The following is a 19,729-nucleotide window of genomic DNA, read 5'->3' as shown; positions in this document are numbered from 1 at the left end:
TATTCTACAAAGCCCCACAAGGAAGCCTCCCCAAATCACTGGACTTGCATACATGAAGAAACCAAGAATTCAGTTTTCATAAACTAAGGAAAAAAAAGTCTTCTGAAATAGAAGTTATGAGCTAAACTGAATTTCAAGTTGCAGCAGGAACAAGGAGAAAAGTAAGTTGTGGTTTTTCAACAGTCACAGCCAATCTTTTCTGGGAATTTCTAAGATTGGTAGCATATAGTCTAATGTCAAGGAGATATATGACCAGTGCAGTAACATACCGTTTTGCTTCTAATGAGAGTGGGATATTTATAAACTCGTGAGTTCAGGGTTTGTCACAGTTAGGCCTATGCTAAAATGGTTAAAAAAAAAAAAAAAAACCAAACCCTACAACTAATGGATTTCAATTTAATCATTTGAGATGATGCCAAGAAAGTAGCAGCTTTCTCAGGAAAGCTTCCTAGTAAAAGGTGAATTATGTTGCTTAAATCATTTGCTTCGGGTAATCATTTAAAATCCAGCAAACAGAAATTGAGTGGTTTACATATGCAGGTTCTGACAATCAGAAACACTTGTTCTAACTGGTAAACATGTGTCAAAGTAAGTCTACCAATCTGTCAACAATTATGTCAGAGTGTTACAATAATTATAAATTACCCTAAGCATTCTAATGCAGCTTTAAGTTGGATAAAGAAACTTGACGTAAACACAATAGATTCCAATTCCTCCCATGTATGCTGTTATGTATTAATCAATAGTTTTAAAATTCTACCTGAAGGGGCACCTGGGTGGCTCAGTCACATAAGTGTCCGACTCTTGATTTCAGCTCACGTGATGATCTTGTGGCTGGTGGGATCAAGCCCCACGTCGGGTTCTGTGCTCACAGCTCAGAGCCTGCTTGAGATTCTCATTCTCTCTCTCTCTCTCTCTCTCTCTCTCTCTCACTCTCTCACTCTGCCCTTCCCCTGCTCGTTCGCAGGTGTGTGCAAATAAATGTTTAAAAAAATAAATAAAATAAAATCCTACCTGAAGATACACAACTGAAGCAACTCTGGAAATTCTGGACAGTTTTAAACAAATGCTGCAATCTGTCAGCTCTCCCAGCCATGCCTCACACCATTTTGCAACTCAGCTCCCCGTCGTTCATTAGCATTGACTCATATCCCCCACACCCCATACTCTTCTCGTATGCACGCATGTGGTGTTTTTTTAAGGCCCTTATAACAATGTACTATGCTGTGTTTAAGGTCACTCTAATGATTGTTTATTCCTTTTCTTTTTTTCCCCTTCATTTCTCACTTCAATTTCACTTGCTGAAAGAGTACGCGCCTAGAGATGTACGAATATATGACCCGTGTTGTGTGAGTGTTAGTCTGAAAGGGCTGTGCCTGGGGAGCCATAGAGAGTAAGCCATAGGGACGTAAGCCTGGGGCAAGGTTTCTCAACTTCAATTCTTTTCCATGTACCATTTTCCGTGTACAATTCTTTGGTGCTCTGCACATCACAGGATGTTTGGCAGCATCCCTGTCCCCCACCTTCTAGGTGTCAGCAGCACCCCGACTGCCCCATCCCCCGGTATGGCAACCACACCAGTTTCCAGACGTTGCCCCCAGGGGGTAGAAGGTAGCGGTAAATCACTCCCAGTGGAGAACAAACTGATCTAGGCGGTTACAATCTAGAAAGTGCTTTCACACCCATTTAGATTATTATCTTATCCTGAGCCTCATCACAACCATGTGGGGACTAGCATCCCAACTAGCTGGCTCTGTGGGTAGAGCATGCGACTCTCGATCTCAGGGTCATGAGTTTGAGCCCCACACTGGGTGTGGAGCCTACTTTAAAAAAAAAAAGAGGGGTGCCTGGGTGGCACAGTCGGTTAAGCGTCCGACTTCAGCCAGGTCACGATCTCGCGGTCCGTGAGTTCGAGCCCCGCGTCCGTGAGTTCGAGCCCCGCGTCAGGCTCTGGGCTGACGGCTCGGAGCCTGGAGCCTGTTTCCGATTCTGTGTCTCCCTCTCTCTCTGCCCCTCGCCCGTTCATGCTCTGTCTCTCTCTGTCCCAAAAATAAATAAACTTTGGGAAAAAAAATTTAAAAAAAGAAAAAGAAGTTTAGAGACGAGGAAATTGAGGCTCTGAGACAGCCAAGCCCACCTGACTTTTCACCATCCCACAATGCTTCTCCAGCTAACGTCCTTCACCTTCCTCACCCCTACAGTGAAAGGCTTCCCTTCCTTCTCGTCTGCCTTCCTTTCAAAGCAGAAAGCCTTCCTTCCAGAGAAATCTTCTCTGGTAGCCTAGTACATGCAATAGATAAAGCTGAAGCTACTATTTGAGGAGTCCAAGTTGCATCTAGACCCTACCTCCTAAACCCATACTTGTCCCAAAGGGGCCCCACAAACTGTAGGGCTCTACAGAGCACATTTTGAAAACTGGTGGTAAACGAACTCCCCTGTCTATTTTAACGTAGAAGCTATATGATCTTCATGGCCACCTCTCGGTTAGGGATGGTCTCTAGCTAAAATGGGAACCAGCCACATTCAGGAGAAATCAAGCTCCAAACTAAGTTATGGATAAGTGGTAGGGGAATGGAGAGGGTGTGTGTTTGGGCCCAGTGTGTGGGTAAATCTGGATGGAGGAGAGAGATCATAGGCTGGGATCAGAAGACCATGAAAGAAGCAGTCTCCTGGACAAATCCGTCCAGTACCCAGAACAGGCAGAAACAGGTTCCAGACAAATTACCCTGTATGAACAGACCCTGGAAAACACATCTCAACCTCCCCAGGCATCAATTTGCTCATCTCTGAAACAAGAGGGTTAAAGAAAGCTAGTGGTTATCAGCACTCCCCACCCCACCTTTTTTGAAAGCAATGAAGTTATCTTCCCAAATAGGTAAACAAAACAGACCACAGCAGAGCTGCTCTGTTGGGGCAAGGGGAGAGGCTGGAGGCCCAACCAGAAGACCACTTGCTTCACGTCCCCTCGTCTTCCTCTCCCTACCTACTCCCACCCAGAGACAACCACTAAGATGCTGTGGAAGACAGTTAAAAACCACTGGACCAAATGAATCCCTAAGGTTCTTGCTGGCTTCAACAACCCATCATTCTTTAAGTTTATGAATTCACGGAGGTTATACAACTGGGGCCTTCCAAAGCAACAATGGGCCATCACATCCACCATGAGCAAACTCAGTAACAGGTCACCCAACAAGAAACTGCATTAACATATACCAATATATGGGGCGCCTGGGTGGCTCAGTCGGTTAAGCGCCCAACTTCATCTCAGGTCATGATCTCATGGTTTGTGAGTTCAAGCCAGGCATCAGGCTCCGTGCTGACAGCTCAGAGCCTGGAGCCTGCTTCAGATTCTGTCTCCCTCACTCTCTGTCCCTCCCCCACTTGTACTCTATCTCTCGCTCTCTCTCTCTCTTAAAAATGAACATTAAAAAAAATTAACATGGGAATGCAAGCTGGTGCAGCCACTCTGGAAAACAGTATGGAGGTTCCTCAAAAAACTAAAAATAGAACTACCCTACCACCCAGCAATTGCACTACTAGGCATTTATCCACGGGACACAGGTGTGCTGTTCCAAAGGGGCACATGCACCCCCATGTTTATAGCAGCACTAGCGACAATAGCCAAAGTATGGAAAGAGCCCAAACGTCCACCGATGGATGAATGGAAAAAGATGTGGTATTTATATACAATGGAGTATTACTCGGCAATCAGAAAGAATGAAATCTTGCCATTTGCAACTACATGGATGGAACTGGAGGGTATTATGATAAGTGAAATTAGTCAGAGAAAGACAAAAATCATACGACTTCACTCATATGAGGACTTTAAGAGACAAAACAGATGAACATAAGGGAAGGGAAACAAAAAGAATATAAAAACAGGGAGGGGGACAAAACAGAAGAGACTTGTAAATATGGAGAACAAACAGAGGGTTGCTGGAGGGGTTGTGGGAGGGGGGACGGGCTAAATGGGTAAGGGGCACTAAGGAATCTACTCCTGAAATCACTGTTGCATTATATGCTAATTTGGATGTAAATTTTAAAAAACAAAAAAATAATAAAAATTAACAAAAAATAGATACCAATATAATTTCAAAGTTGGTGAAAAGCTTAAACAGATTTTCACTTTGAAGGACTAACCTATTAAATATCAAAACTAGACTTCACATATTCATGTAAAGATTATTCATCATTCTCAATTATAGGACCCAAATGAAGTGACTTCAGTTACTAGTTCAGTAAAGTAGCTTTAAAAAAAAATTTTTTTTAAAGATTTTAAGTAATCTCTACAATGCAACATGGGGCTCAAATTTACATTCCCGAGATCAAGAGTCTCATGCTCTACTAACTGAGTCAGCCAGGTAGCCCTAAATAACTTTTTTTTTTTTGAGAGAGAGAATGTGAGTTGGGGAGAGGGAGAGAGGGGGAGGGAGGGAGAGAGGGAGAGAGGGAGAGACAGGGAGAGAGGGGGGGAGAGAGAGAGAGAGAGAGAGAGAGAGAGAGAGAGAGAGAGAGAGAAAGACTCCTAAGCAAGCTCCATGTTCAGCAGAGAGCCCAACTCAAGGCTCAATCCCACGACCCCGGGATGATGACCTGAGCTGAAATCAGCAGTCAGATGTTAAACTGGCTGAGCCACCCAGGAGCCCCGCTTTTTTTTTTTTTTAACAGAAACTGTTCTCATTTATTTACTTACGTTATAAAAAGAGCAAAATTGTGCTCACTTCGGCAGCACATAATACTAAAATTGGAATGATACAGACATTAGCAAGGCCCCTGTGCAAGGATGACATATGCAAATTCATGAAGCATTCCATATTAAAAAAAAAAAACAGCAAAATTAATGATCCTCCCCACCTAGCATCATCACCATTCTGGAGAGATATTTTGGATTAAGTTTATTGTTTATCATTCCATTTATATAAACAGGATCATATATCATGCATGATGTTTTACAACTTGCTTTTCTCACTTTATAATTACCAAGGACACCATTCTGTGACAGCACATGTCTTTTAAAAACTTTTTATTGAAATACAACATACGTATAGAAACTGCACAATTAAGGACACCACTTGATAGATTTCTAGACTAAACACACCCAAGTCATCAGCAGCCAGAGCAAAGCAAAGCAAATTACCAACATCTTCAGAAGCCTGCCTGGTTCTCCCTTATCCAAAGCTCTCTATCCAAGGGTAATCATATTCTGACTTCTAATAGTATAGAGTAGTTTTGCCTGCTTTTAAACTTACATAAATGGAATCACACAGTAAGTACTTTAGTCTAACATTTGCGAACAGCTGTGGGGGTCGTTCATTATCATTGCCATAGAGTATTCCATCACATCAATATACCACAATTTACTTATCCACTCCAGTGATGGGCATTTGGGTAGTTTCCAGTCAGTGCTATTATGAACAGTGTTCTATGAACATTCTAGTATAAGACGTCTGGTGAACACATGCACGCATGTTTGTTGGGACGATACCTTGGCGTGAAACTGTTGTGTCACAGGGCAGACACACGGTCAGCTTTAGCAGATACTGCCAGTTTTCCCAAGAGGTTCACTGATCAATACTCCCACAGGCAGAGTCTGAGGGTCCTGGTTGTTTTTATCCTCACCAACACGGAGTACTTTTCATTTTTTTCATTTTCATCTTTTCTGTCTTAAATTACTTTTCGAAGTATAATTTATGCAGAATATACCGCACCTACTTAAAGCGTATGAGTCTGACAAGCATCTACGCCTGTGAAACCGCCACAACCATCGTGAAACCGAACAGTGCTGCCACCCCTGGAAGTTTCCTGGTGCCCCTCTGCAGTCCACCCTTCCCTCCACCCTTTGCCCCAGGCAAACGCTTATCTGCTTTGTCATCACAGATCGGTTTGCATTTTCTGGAAGTGTATGTACAAATGGAAGCAGGTAAATGGAATACAGCACACAGTCTTCTGTGTCTAGCTCCAACGGAATGATTTTGAAAGGTATACATCTTGCTGTGTGTATTAGTACTTGTTCCTTTTACTACCGGATAGTCCACTTTATGGACAGTCTGGATTTTGTTTACCCATTCACCTGCTGATGGACATATGGGTCCTTCCCAGTTTGGGGGCCTCATGAATAAAACTGCTACGAATATTCATATAGTCACATCCATTCACACTTTGTGTGAGCAAACGTTTTCGTTTCTCTTGGGTAAATACCTAGGAGTACGATGACTAGATGGTATGTTTGTAAGAAACCACCAGACGGTTTTACAAAGTGGACGCACCAACATACAACCCCATCAACTGTGCACAACTCCAGCTGCTCCACATCCCAGTCAAATTTTAGGGGGTGCTGTCAGTCTTTTTAACTATTTTAACGGGTGTGGAGGCTGATCTATCTCCTCACGATTTTAATTTGCATTTCCCCAATGACCAATGAAGTTGAATATCCTATCATGTGCTTACTTGCCATTAGCATAATAATTTCTTTTGTGAAGATTCTTTTCAAACACTGCACCCATTTTTAAAATGTTTAATGTTTGTTTTTGAGAGAGAGAGACAGAACATGAGTGGGGAAGGTGGGGGGGGGGGGGTGACAGGGACACAGAATCCAAAGCAGGCTCCAGGCTTTGAGCTGTCAGCAGAGCCCAACGTGGGCCTTGAACCCACAAACCATGAAGCTGTGACCTGAGCCCAAGTCGGACACTTAACCGACTGAGCCACCAGGCGCCCCTTTTACCCATTTTCTTAAATGGACTGTCTTCTTAGTATTGAATTTTAAGAGTTCTTTCTTTATTATGGAAACAGGCCCTTTATCAGATATAATGTATTGCAAATATTTTCTCCGATTCTGTGGCTTGCCTTTTTGTTCTCTTCATGCCGTCTTTCAAAGAGCAAAAGTTTGGGGCGCCTGGGTGGCTCAGTCGGTTGAGTGCCCAACTTCGGCTCAGGTCATGATCTCACCATTCGGGAGTTCGAGCCCTTGTCAGGTTCTGTGCTGACAGCTCACAGCCTGGAGCCTGCTTTGGATTGTGTCTCCCTCTCTCTCTGCCCCTCCCCTGCCGTGCTCTCTCTCTTTCTCTCTCAAAAATAAACATCAAAAATTTAAAAAAAACAAAACAAAAGAACAAAAGTTTTAGATTTTGACCAAATGCCACATATCATTTTTTTTTCTTAGTGACTTTTGCTTTCATGACCTAAGAAATCTTTTCCAAACTCAAGGTCACAGAGATTTTTTTCCCCTATGTTTTCTTCCGGAGGTTTTATAGTTTTACATTTTACATTTAGGCCTGTGATCCTTTCGAGTTAATTTTTATGCACAGTAATGAGGTTTGTTTTTTTCTCTGGATATGGATATCCAGTTATTCTAGCACATCTGTTGAAAAGATTTTCTTTTTCCCATTAAACTGCCTTGGCATCGTCTCTAATTGACCATATACTTATGGGTCTATTTCTGGACACTGATCTAGATGTGTTTCCCTTCTCCAATACCACACCTAGTTTACTGTAGCCTTGTAGTAAGTCTTGATGTCAGGTAATGTTAATTTTCCAACTTTGCTTCTCTTTTTAAAAATTGCCCTGGCTACTTTGGATTGTTTACTAAATTTTAATTTAGATTTAAAAATCAGCTTCTCAATTTCTATAAAAATCTTTGAGCATTGTTTTTCTTGCTAGAAAAAGAGAGAGAATAGAAACTTCCTCACTGAGTTGCTAGGAGGGTAGAAAAGGGATAATACGTTAGTGTAACAAATACGGTGACACATAACAGGCATTCACTTAATGTTAGCTTCCGCTCTCTTTTCCTCTCTTGGCCTTTAAATAAACAGGATCCAATCTAGCAATGCCCTAACATTTTACTAGTGGGTCAATGGCTGTAGTAAAAATATTACCACACCAAAAGACTTTTATAAGTAAATATTTGTATTTTCACTTGGATTCAACACTGAAATGCACTTGCCAGAGAAAGCAATTCAGCATATTTACTAATAAACGGTTTCAGGCCACATTTTAGGAAAGCATAAAACCACAGCCAGAACAAAAATTTAAATATGTGTTCAAGTTCCATATGGTGCCTAATTACATTATTCTATAATACTAACAGAAAATTCTCCTCTAGCAAGATCACAATGTCCCATTATCCATATTGCTGTCGCACATGGAAAAAGTATTTTTGCTCTCAAAAATGGTTTAGAAATACATACAGCAAACAAAATATGGTGACCGATTCAACAATTAACATGTACTAATTTGAAACCCAAACCTACAAACAACCAAAAACCTTTGAAGTATTTTAGTTTAGCCTAAGTGATATCACTCCATGAAATGGAAACGTATCAGTTTCCAAACACAGGCTACCAAAAGGCAATTTTTGGTGAACCACCAATACTTTGTGGTAACCCACATTTATCAGATGAACTGATATTTAAAGACAAACAATAATTTGCTCCTTTTTCCATGACCTTACTCAGTGGCCTCTTTCGGTACAGCATTTTTTTAAACATGAAAGTGGCCTTAAAAAAATAGCCTTAACAATTAATTTCACTACACTTGATCGATTATTGGAGTAATACAAAACATCTGCTGGCTAATTCAAAGGCAAGTCAGCTGCTAAGTCATTTCTGTCCTACTTTCTTAACAAGGAAGAAATAAGGCCAAACCCTTTCTTTTCATGAAGATTACTGCAGGGCAAAAGCAATTTCATCTCTGTTGACTGAGCTGCCTATCACCAGAGACCCATCTCCAGACATACCAGAAATTAATAAACTGTAAAATGTTGCTTGGGCTCCCCACCTGTCAAGGGCAAAGCCATTCTCCACTTTCATAAGCTTGGCATCACCCTGACTCCTCCTGCTCATGAGCATTTCAGGTTCCATAAATATGACCAATGCATGACACCGTGACATCTGTGACATCTGTCTCCGTTCCACTCCTCTGGCCCCAACTTGGTTTTGATTTCCTCTAATTGGACCACCTCATCTTTGGCATGAACTTGCAGTAATATACTAACCGATCTCCTTGCCTTCACCTTGGTCCTTTCTACTTCATTCATCTTTCTGAAATCAGAAATCCAACCATGTCAGTCTTCAGCCCCACATTCCATGGTTTTTCTCAATGCTACGCAAAGAGTTGCCACACAACCCAACAATTCCACTCCTAGATACATACACACCCAAGAGAAATGAAAACATACATTCAGGTAAGAACTTGTACACTTGATCACCGCAGCATTATCCGTAATAGCCAAGAAGTATCAACAACGTAAATGTCCATAAACTGGCAATGGATAACCAAAATGTGGTATATCCATACCATAGTATTCTATAACAGAATAAATGGTGTTAATACTAATAGTATTAATATAAATATTATAAATATAAATAGTATTGAATACTAATAAGCAGTATTCTATTTGTTAACTAGAAACAAATTTAGATTCCATCTAAAATTCTAAATCTAAAATTCAATGCAATCCTTAATCAAAATCCTAAGAAGTTTTCTGCAGAAGTAGAACAACCGATCTAAAATGCACGTGGACTCTCAAGGGACCCTGAATAGCCAAAATAATCTTGAGAAAGAACAAACCTGCAGGGCCCACACTTCCTAATTTCAAAAGTTACTACAAAGCTACAGGAATCAAAACCATGTGGTACTGGCATAAAGACAGACATACAGCTCAATGGGATAAAATAATGATCACAGAAATATACTCTTGCATACATGGTCAAATCACTTTTCACCAGGGTGCCAAGATCATTCAATAGGGACCAGCAGTCTTTTCAACAAACGGTGCAGAGAAAACTGGAGATCCACATGCAAAAGAATGACACTGGATCCTTCCTTATCTGACACTATATGCAAAAATTAACTCAATACAGATCAAAGACCTAAATGTAAAAGCTAAAAAACCCTTAGAGAAAAGCCAGGGCAAAAGCTTCACAATATTGGGTTTGGCAATGATTTCTTGGATACGACACTGAAATAACAAAAATACATATATTAGTCTCTGCCCCCAGTTCCTGGCAGAGCTCCTAAATCCCTCAGAGTTTCCTGGGTGATAGGAGTGTCTGTTCCAATGAGGCAAATCTCGGAGCTCCTGGATAGCTTCAGGGTGGGAGCTGGTCACGGGAAAGACCAAGCCAAGCCTGGAATTTGCAGCCCCACCCTGCATCCTCTCAGAAGGGAAGAGGGACTGGAAAGTGAGTTAATGACTGATGAGGCCTTCACGATGAAGCTTCTATAAAAATCCCCAAAGTATGGGTTCTGAGAACTTCTAGGTCAGTGAACATATCTACGTGCCAGGAGGGTGGCACACCCCAATTCCACAGAAGCAGAAGCTCCTGCACTTTGGACCTCAGGTCCCCAGGCTGTGCGTCTCTTCATCTGGCTGTCCATTCATGGTCTTTAATATCCTTGGTAATAAACTGGTAATCTAGTAAGTAAACTGTTTCCTTGAGTTCTGCCAGCCATTCTAGCAAATTATCAATCCCCAGGAGGGGGTCATGGGAATTGTGATTCATAGCCAGCCAGCCAGAAGCACAGGCAACAGCGTGGACTTGTGACAGGCATCTGAGGCGGGGGCGGTCTTACGTGACTGAGCCCTAACCCATGGGGCCCAGTGAGTGTCAGAATTGAACTGAATTATAAGACACTCAGCCGGGGTCAGGGAGCCACTTGCTGTGGAAAACCCACACGTCAGGTGCCAGATGTACTGTGAGTGTGGGAATAAAGAAGAAACGGAGTTTTTCCCATTCGGACCCCAAAGGCACAGGCAACAAGGGGAAAAGCAGACAAAGTGGACTTCACAAAAATGTTTAAACTGTGTGATTCAAAAGACAACATTAACAGAGTTGAAAGACACCCACAGAATGGGAGAAAATATATACCAATCATCTATCTGATAGGGAGTTAATATCCAGAATATATAGAGAGCTCCTAAAACACAACAATAAACCAATTCAAAAATGGACAAAGGACCTGAATAGACATTTTCAAGGACATACAAATTACAAATGACCAGTAATCACATGAAAAGATGCTCAATATCACTAATCATCAGGGAAATGAAAATCAAAACTACAATGAGATACTAGCTTACACCCATTAGGATGGTTACTATTAAAAAATGAAAAGGGGGGGGCGGAGCCTGAGTGGCTCAGTCGGTTGGACATCCGACTTCGGCTCAGGTCATGATCCCACAGCTCCTGAGGTCGAGCCCCGCGTTGGGCTCTGTGCTGACAGCTCAGAGCCTAGAGCCTGCTTCAGAGTCTGTGCCTCCTTCTTTCTCTCTCTGCCCTTCCCCCAGGTGCTCGTTTTCTCTCTTTCAAAAATAAATATTAAAAAAAAAAAAAGAAGAAGAAGAAATGGGGGGTGCCTGGGGGCTCAGTCTGTTGAGCATCCAACTCTTGATTTCAGCTCAGGTCATGATCTCATTCATGAGCAGGGTGTGCGTGCGCTCTCTCCCTCAAAATAAATAAATAAACTTTAAAATAAAAAGAAAGGAAGGAAGGAAATAACAAGTGTCAGTGAGGATGTGAAGTAATTGGGACTCTTGTGCAGTACAGGTGGGAATGTAAGATGGTACAGCTGCTGTGGAAAACAGGAGGGCAGATCCTCAAAATGGTAAAAAACAGAATTACAATATGATCCAACAATTCCACTTCCGGGTACATACCCAAGAGAACTGAAAGCAAGGTCAGCTGTATACCCATGTTCATAGCAGCGTTATTCACAACAGTGCCCATCGACAGGTGAATAAGCAAAATGTCACACACACACACACACACACACACACACACACACAGTGGAATCTTATTCAGACCTAAAAAGGAAGGAAATTCTGATATATCCTACAACATGGATGAACCTTGAGGGCATCACACAAAGTGAAAGAGACCAGTCTCAAAAAGACAAGGGCTGTATGATTCGATGTATATGAAGTACTTAGAGTAGACAAAATCAGAGACAGAAAGAATGGAGGTTGCCAGGGGCTGGAGGGAGTTGTTAAATGGGTAAACGGAGTTACAGTTTTACAAAATGAAGACTTATGGAGATGGATGGTGGCATAACCGCACAACATTATGAACGTATGGAATATCATTTAATTATACATTTTAAATGGCTCAGATGGTATATTTCATCACAATAAAAAAAATGGGGAAAAAAGGGGAGAGTACCCATAAGGGTATAAGAATTAAATGAGATAGGGGCACCTGAGTGGCTCAGTCAGTTAAGTGTCCAACTTTGGTTCAGGTCATGATCTCACGATTCAGGAGTTCGAGCCCCGCATCGGGCTCTATGCTGACAGTTAGGAGCCCGGAGCCTGCTTCGGATTCTGTCTCCCCCTCTCTCTGCCCCTTCCCGGCTCATGCTCTGTCTCTGTCTCTCTCTCTCTCTCCATCTCCCTAAAATAAACATTAAAAAACAAAACAAAACTTTTTTTTAAAGAATTGAGATAATGTATGTAAAACGTAACGTAAGATGCCAGAATCTGGCACAGTGTCCAATAAATGGTAGCCATTATCATCATTCCCTGAAGAAGTCAAAGCCTCTCTGTCCTCTGGGACACCGCCTGGACAGTTTCCAAGGCCTAGAATACAATTGTCCACCCGGTCCACCTACTAAATGCCAACATATTCTCCAAGATGGAACTCCTCCTTCCAGAAGGTGAGCCAGGGTAAGGCCAGTGCCTACTATCTGTGCACTTCACCCCCCAGGCTTTCCACAAGGCCTGGTATGAAATTGTTTGGGGACATATACGTGAATGATTGCCAGTATATATATAAGCTGCAATACTGATCATTAGGCTTCAGTACTACCCACAATAGCAAAATAAAAGCAAACGTGTTACCTATTTTAACTTATGACTGCTATCCTTCATTTACATGCTTGGAGCTAATATTTTTCAAATACAGGTAATATCTTAATCAGCTCCACAGAGAGTATTTCATTTTATCCTTACTCATAACAACCCTCTGAGGAAGGTACTACCATTCTATAGATGAAGAAACTGAGGCACAGATAGGTACTTACTTGTATCTATCTACCTTCCTTCCTTCCTTCCTTTCTCCTTCCTTCCCTTCTTCCTTCCTTCCTTCCTTCCTTCCTTCAAGTAAATTCTACACCCAACGTGGGGCTCAAACTCAGGCCCCCGAGATCAAGAGTCACACACTTTACTGACTGAGCCAGGTGCACACCCCTTAGTATATTGTTTTCTTTTTTTTTGTTTTGTTTTGTTTTATTTTTTGGTATATTCATTTCTAATGAAAAAAAATCAAGGAAAGGAAAAGTACACGAATGCGAATGCCCCCATAGTCCACTGAATGGAATACGTTTTAAGGGTGCTTGCAAATGTCCATGGCTTGCACTTTTCCTTGCGACTAAGAAAACTAAGATCTCTTTGAGATCTCCCCACCAATTCACAGGTTAGAAGACTAGATATTCCATACTCTGGCCTCACAGTGGGAACGAAACGTGGGGAAAAGGGATACAGTCAATTTTAGAACTTTTCAAGTCACACTAGGGATGCCAGGACCCCCATGTGAACCCGGGGAGTACCAGAATCAGATGTTCCTCAAAGCTTCCTCAGGCAAATCTGCAACCCTGGCCACTCACACAGACATCAGCTTGGTGTGAGGTCATAGCCTGGCATGCACAGACCTAGCACTTGAGTGAATTATAACAAGGCTCTGGGGGCAGTGGCAGTGCTTCCATGACCCACACTTGCAGGGCTTAGAAATTCTCAAGTCACAGGGAAGTACCTCCCTAAGTCTCAGAGCTGGGATTTTCTCATCTGGAATCTTATTTTCCCAGGGAAACAGAAAACAGACAACTGCCCATCCAGTCCAGAGTGACGAGCACAAGCTGAGGGCACCAGCTTGTCCCAGAGCTTTTAAGCCCTCTATTTTGGCAGGACACAATGCTTTCTATTCTTGTTAACAAGAATGTGTGATTTATTCATGTGGGTACACACAAGACAAATTACTCAGTACGTACAAGGAAAACAAACAACACAGCCCGTGAACGGAGTAGAGAAAGAAAACCAGAGCATTCAAGAAATCTGATAAAACTTAAAAATATATCCATAAGGGGCGCCTGGGTGGCTCAGTCTGTGAAGCGTCTGACTCTTGGTTTCAGCTCAGGTCATGATCTTGCAGTTCATAGGATCGAGCCCTGAGATGGGCTCTGCGCTGACAGCACAGAGCCTGCTTGGGATATTCTCTCTCCCTCTCTCTCTCTCAAAATAAATAAACTTAAAAAAAAAAACACACAATAAATCCATAAAATTAGCAAAAAACCATTAATGATGCATTTATATAAAAACTAACGGAATATGGGCCACCTGGTTGGCTCAGTCAGTTGGGCATCCGACTCTTGATTTTGGCTCAGGTCATGATCTCACGGTTTCATGGGTTCAAGCCCCACACTGGGCTCTGTGCTGACCACCACAGCCTGCTTAAGATTCTCCCTCTCTCTCTGCCCTTGCCCCAGCTTGAGCTCTGTCTCTCTCAAAATAAAGAAATAAACTTAAAAAAACAAAAAAAACAAAAACCTAATGGAACATGCCATTCATAAAATGTAATATTCTTCACTCCTTTTTAATTTCCTGCAATAAGGCTTTGGCACTACGACTTAAACCAACATCACCCTCTACTTGTTCAAATACAAAAGTGCTCTCTGCTTCATGTTTCTTTGCTGACTACTCCCAGGCATCTCTAATACTAGTTTATTATTAAGATCTACTGACAATCATTTATATCCCCAGATGAAATAAAAAGTTGGTAAAAGTCCCAAGATCACAGGGACACATGATGGAAGATGTGAACTGGCAGAAATTCACGTGAAATCTACTCCGGCTTTTTAATTTAAATGCTAATTCATTCAGTTAATAAACACACTGAGGAGGAGCAAATATGGGCAGAGAATGTACTCTGCAAAATTCTCAGCAATACATGTCATTCATTTAACAGTAATTATTGTATGCCTCCTCTAGGCCAGGGGTTAGGGGATCAACAGTGAACAAAAAAAAAGTCTCTGAGTCTCATGAGTTCACATTCAAGTAAAGAAACAAATCGCAAATTTCAGATGGTGATATGTGCTATTAAGAAAAATCAGTGCTGTGAAGGAGAACAAACAGGGCACTTACTCAACGCGAGCAAGTTTATTTAAAAAAAAAAGATACATTAATTTCAAACTTTATGGAGGAACTAGGCAATGCATATGAGTGGCAGGAATAAGAACAGAGGCCAAAGAGAAGGGTAAAAATGTGAGGGGGAGAAAGGAAAAGAAAGGAACAAGAGCTGAAAGAGAGAAACAGATGTGTCAGGAACAATGGCCTATTGTGCCTATTACAGGGAAGCATGTGTTTTGTTTTGTTTTGTTTTGTTTGATTCATGGGTTCAATATATTAGGTCAAACCATATTAGAAACCACCTATCCTACCGCGCACACAAAATAGATATTTTAAAACCAAAATTAACAGGGAAAATAAAACTGCGAAGGGCAGGGGAAAGGTATTCGTAAGTAAATATAGCTCTTGCTACAGGACGAAATCATAGGAGACTTTTCTGTTGAGGCACTGCCCAAGCTTCAGAGTAAGAGATCCTTGAAGGGCAGTTTGGGGGGGGGGGGGTTGTTTGTTTGTTTTGTTTTGTTTTAAGAACTGTCTAAAGTACAAGCTTATGTGCTCTTTAACTCAGACGTGTTACCTCTAAGCTAAACACGAGCAATGAAAATAGTCATTCTTTAGCAAACCAGTGAGAAGAGAACAAAAACACTTCAGGTCTAAGGCAGCCAGAGAAGAGCTCACAAAGGGAGCTGTCCATTCACCCTGGCTTCCCTTCTGTCTCGGTCAAGCCAGAGCATGACATTACCAAGATCCAGCTGAAAGCCCGTTGTTGGCCCTTCTTCCCTGCATGCATCTGCTATAAAACCTATCTTACTGCAGGCCGCCACTCTGAGTCTCCACCTCTGTTCTGCAGGACCAGGAAGCAAGCAGCCAAAGAGGTTTAGAGTTCCATAACCTCACTGCCTACGGGAATAGGAACCGACACTCACGACAGAGTGTGTGCATCTGCACCGTCTCAAAGATCTCTCAGACTAAAGCCTCCCCAAGTGCTTTGGTGCTTCATCCCTCTTACACCCTTTCTCTAAGTCCCCCTGCTAAAGGGACTGTGCCCTGCAGATCTGAACTCAGTGTCTTCTGCAAAATTAAAGCCTCCTTCTCAACTGCATGATCATTCTCAAACAATTCAACCATGTAAGCAGAAAAGCAACCAAAATCACGATCTTTCCTCTCATTGGTCTCTCTCCTGCCACCCCCGTGATCAGTTATGAGTCTTGTTACTTTTTACTTCCAAGTTCTGACCAACGAATCACCCCTTAACCACATTCTAACCTTGGAGTCCTCTTTGCAAGAAATGGAATAAGGCAAAGTTAACCATTTGGAGAGAAAGATGAAGAAAACAGCATATACTGGGTTCTGGCACTGTTCTAGCCTAGAGGAGGTGGGAATTACTGTCTCCATTTTATAAATGGGGAACAAAGTCTGAAGTTTCTCAAATATACTCATTCCTTTCTGGTCTAACAGTGCAGGCGTTCACTGCTCCACACTCACAGTACCGTTGGCTTCCTCAACTCCTGATCTGTTCTTTATAAAACACTGCCAGAACAATCATACCAAAATTCCATTGATAGCACATCAATTCCCTGTTGAGGCAAATGAAATGCCTTCTGCTTCTCCATTTGCCCACTGACTGGCCCGGAACCCAGTAAATATTTGTTGCTTAAAACCATCCCATGATTCTACACCAGCCTAGAACTAATGAGCCCTAGAGGCAGAAAGTAACAAGATTTTTAAGACAGCCTGTGTGGAATACGCAGAATGCATGTGAAAAAGCCAAAGGCAACTCAAAAGCCTTTAAGACAAAGTGGAATTTCTCTAAGACATTTCACAATTCTGACTCCACCTAAACCACCCTTCTTCAGGGAGGAGGGATGCTGACTTCAGAATAGCTGCGTTCTAACCCCTGCTCCTCCACACCTAGCTTCTTAACCTCTCCACGCTTCAGTGTCCTGCTCTGTAAAAGTTCAACTGGGCCTCTGTTCAAATTCCCCCACCCTCCCGGCCTATCCAAGTCCAAGTCATTCTCCAAAGGTCAGGTGAAAGCCCATTGTCCTTGCAAACTCTCGCTGGATGACCTCAGCCCATCACGGCACTTACTTGCTTTGTAACAGCTCTACAGCAGAAGGAGCCTGAGTCGTTCATTTTAACTTTTATCTGTAATCGTGTATCACTGTGCCCCATTTAACTCTTTCACCCCTGTATCCCCCACCCCCCACCAGTGTCCCACCTCATGAATGACAGTGACGCTACTCACCGCCTCAGATGATCCTGAGCAGCACAACAATATCAATACCAACAGTGATTACGACTACCGTCTGCTGACTGTGCAAGTGCCAGGCACCGGGCTAAGTATCTTATTACTTCACTATCCTTCAATCTTCCTAATCCTTTTAGGTAAATCTGTTTTGGGTTTGTTTTTTTTTTAATCTCCATTTCATAGTGAAGGAAGCGAGCCTACCCAAAGCTACAAAAGTAGAGGATGGGGGTGAAGGGCGAGAGTTGGTAATTTCCAACTCAGCTGTCTGCCTCCCCCTCTTAACTACTGCCATCATACTGTGTAATACTTCCTGTGGCTTGGTTTTTATTTATTTGTTTATTTAGAGGAAGAGAGAGAGAGAGAGAGAGAGAGAGCGCGCGTCTAAGCTGGGGAGGGGCAGAGAGAGAGGGAGAGAGAGAATTCCAAGCAGGCTCCATGCTGTCTGCACAGAGCCCAACTCAGGGCTTGATCCCGGGAACTGGGAGATCATCACCTGAGCTGAGATCAAGAACTGGACATGGGGGCACCTGGGTGGCGCAGTCGGTTAAGCGTCCGACTTCAGCCAGGTCACGATCTCGCGGTCCGGGAGTTCGAGCCCCGCGTCGGGCTCTGGGCTGATGGCTCGGAGCCTGGAGCCTGTTTCCGATTCTGTGTCTCCCTCTCTCTCTGCCCCTCCCCCGTTCATGCTCTGTCTCTCTCTGTCCCAAAAATAAATAAACGTTGAAAAAAAATTTTTTTTTAAAGAATTGGACATGAGCTGAGATCAAGAATTGGACATGTAACCCACTAACCCACCCATGCACCTCCCTTATTGTGGCCATATGATATCCACGGTTACATCTTTACCCCTAAATGTGAGCTGTTTACAATCACAAAAACTGTATTTCTTGGCTCACTTACAGAATAACTCATTCTTCAGTGGTTCATACTCAAGCCTTTACTTAGACTAACTCGCAGTCTTAATAACTCTGTGAGATAGTAATAATTACTGCTGTCCATTTACAAATGAGGAAACAAGAGGGCGAGAGGGTTAAACAACTTGCCCCAAATCACACAGCCGGTAAGTAAATTCAAGGGTGAAGTGACAGCTTTGATCAAGTAAGTAGTACTCCACTTATTAACTTATTCTCAACAATTTTTATTAAGCACTGGAAAACCTAGAAAGGGGCAGGAGATACAGCAATGAATAAACCAGAAAGCATCTCTGTTCTCATGGTGCTTATCATCTTAAATCTCTTTCAACATTTTCATTCAATGGGCACAATCTTAAATCCTCTTAAATTTTCCATACAAAAATATCAAATCTGGATAATAAAAATTAGTATCAAAGAGCGAGCATGAGGCTTGAAGCCAGAAAACCTGAGTTAAGTTTCCAACTTTGCTACTTATTAGAAACTTTGTCATTTATTAGACCCTGGACCAATTCGTTCACCTGCCTCCCCGTTTCACTACCGGTGTGAGATAATGTATTAAGTTGCGCACCGAGCGCAGTGTCTGGCACTTAGTACACGCTCAATAAATTAGCTTCCGTCTTTCCCCTCCCCTCCATGCAGTGACTTCATAATCTGTGTCGTCACTGAGCACATGTTAACAGGCTCCGCGTAGTTACATCGAGAACCAAGAAGTGTCCAATCTCTTATTTCCCTGGGCTATTCTCATTCCAGATCACTATGTCTCCAATTTCAGGGCGCAGACTACTCTGATGCCAAATAATCAGATAATCAAATAAATACAACTCGGGAATGACAGCAACTCCCGTGAGGGCCGCTCCCCATGACCTTCTTTAGAAGGCACTTGTCTCGGCAGGACAGCATTGTGACCCTGACCCGGCTCCACTCCCCGTGCGGGAGATGCGGCCCCCGAGGAGAATTTCCAGCCTCCGGCACGAGGTTGTGCCCTGCAGACCGCTCTTTACTCGATGAGCTCTGCACCTCTCCTGCCACCTGCCAGCCCGACCGTCCCCTATTCCCTCGGGGCTGCGACTCCTCCTCCCACCTCGCGCGGACGCCCAGGGTCCTCCGGCCGGGGCCCCCGCCGCCCGAGTGACCCCCCGCCCGGCTCGGGCAGCTCGCCTTGGCCGGAGGGGCTGGACCAGGCCGGTCGGCCTGACCTCCCCAGGGGCTTCCCTCCCGCTCTCCTGGTCAGCGGGGCCTGGAGCCGGCCGCTCCGCTCCGGGAGGGGCCTGCAGGGGCGAGAGGCTTCTCACCTATCTTCACGACCGCATCCGCCATGCACCGGTCCCACTTCCTGCCGAGCTCGGAGTCCGACATGTTCCCCACCCGCAGCTCCCACTTTCCTTAAGGTCGGGCCCCGCGCTTCGATTCCAGGCAAGTCTCGCGAGAGCCGGCCTCGGCCTCCAGGCCCGGAAG

The 19,729-nt window shown here is 43.2% G+C and overlaps 1 protein-coding gene and 1 non-coding gene across 2 annotated transcripts in view; one reads left to right on the top strand and one right to left on the bottom strand.

The window, feature by feature from the left end:
- MICOS10 (mitochondrial contact site and cristae organizing system subunit 10) overlaps positions 1-19,729 on the bottom strand; it is a 34,604-nt gene extending 14,875 nt beyond the window's left edge. Inside the window, exon 1 of the mRNA XM_043573920.1 lies at positions 19,567-19,729. Coding sequence (XP_043429855.1) covers positions 19,567-19,630 — 64 coding nt within the window. The 5' untranslated portion in view covers positions 19,631-19,729. The remainder of the gene's footprint in view (positions 1-19,566) is intronic.
- LOC122482286 lies at positions 4,714-4,820 on the top strand. Its single transcript, XR_006297085.1, has one exon. It is a non-coding gene; the product is annotated as a U6 spliceosomal RNA (small nuclear RNA).

This window comes from Prionailurus bengalensis, chromosome C1 (assembly GCF_016509475.1).
Source record: "Prionailurus bengalensis isolate Pbe53 chromosome C1, Fcat_Pben_1.1_paternal_pri, whole genome shotgun sequence".
Taxonomy (NCBI): Eukaryota; Metazoa; Chordata; class Mammalia; order Carnivora; family Felidae; genus Prionailurus; species Prionailurus bengalensis.
Note: the sequence above shows the minus strand (reverse complement) of the source record. Positions and strands in the feature narration are given on the sequence as shown.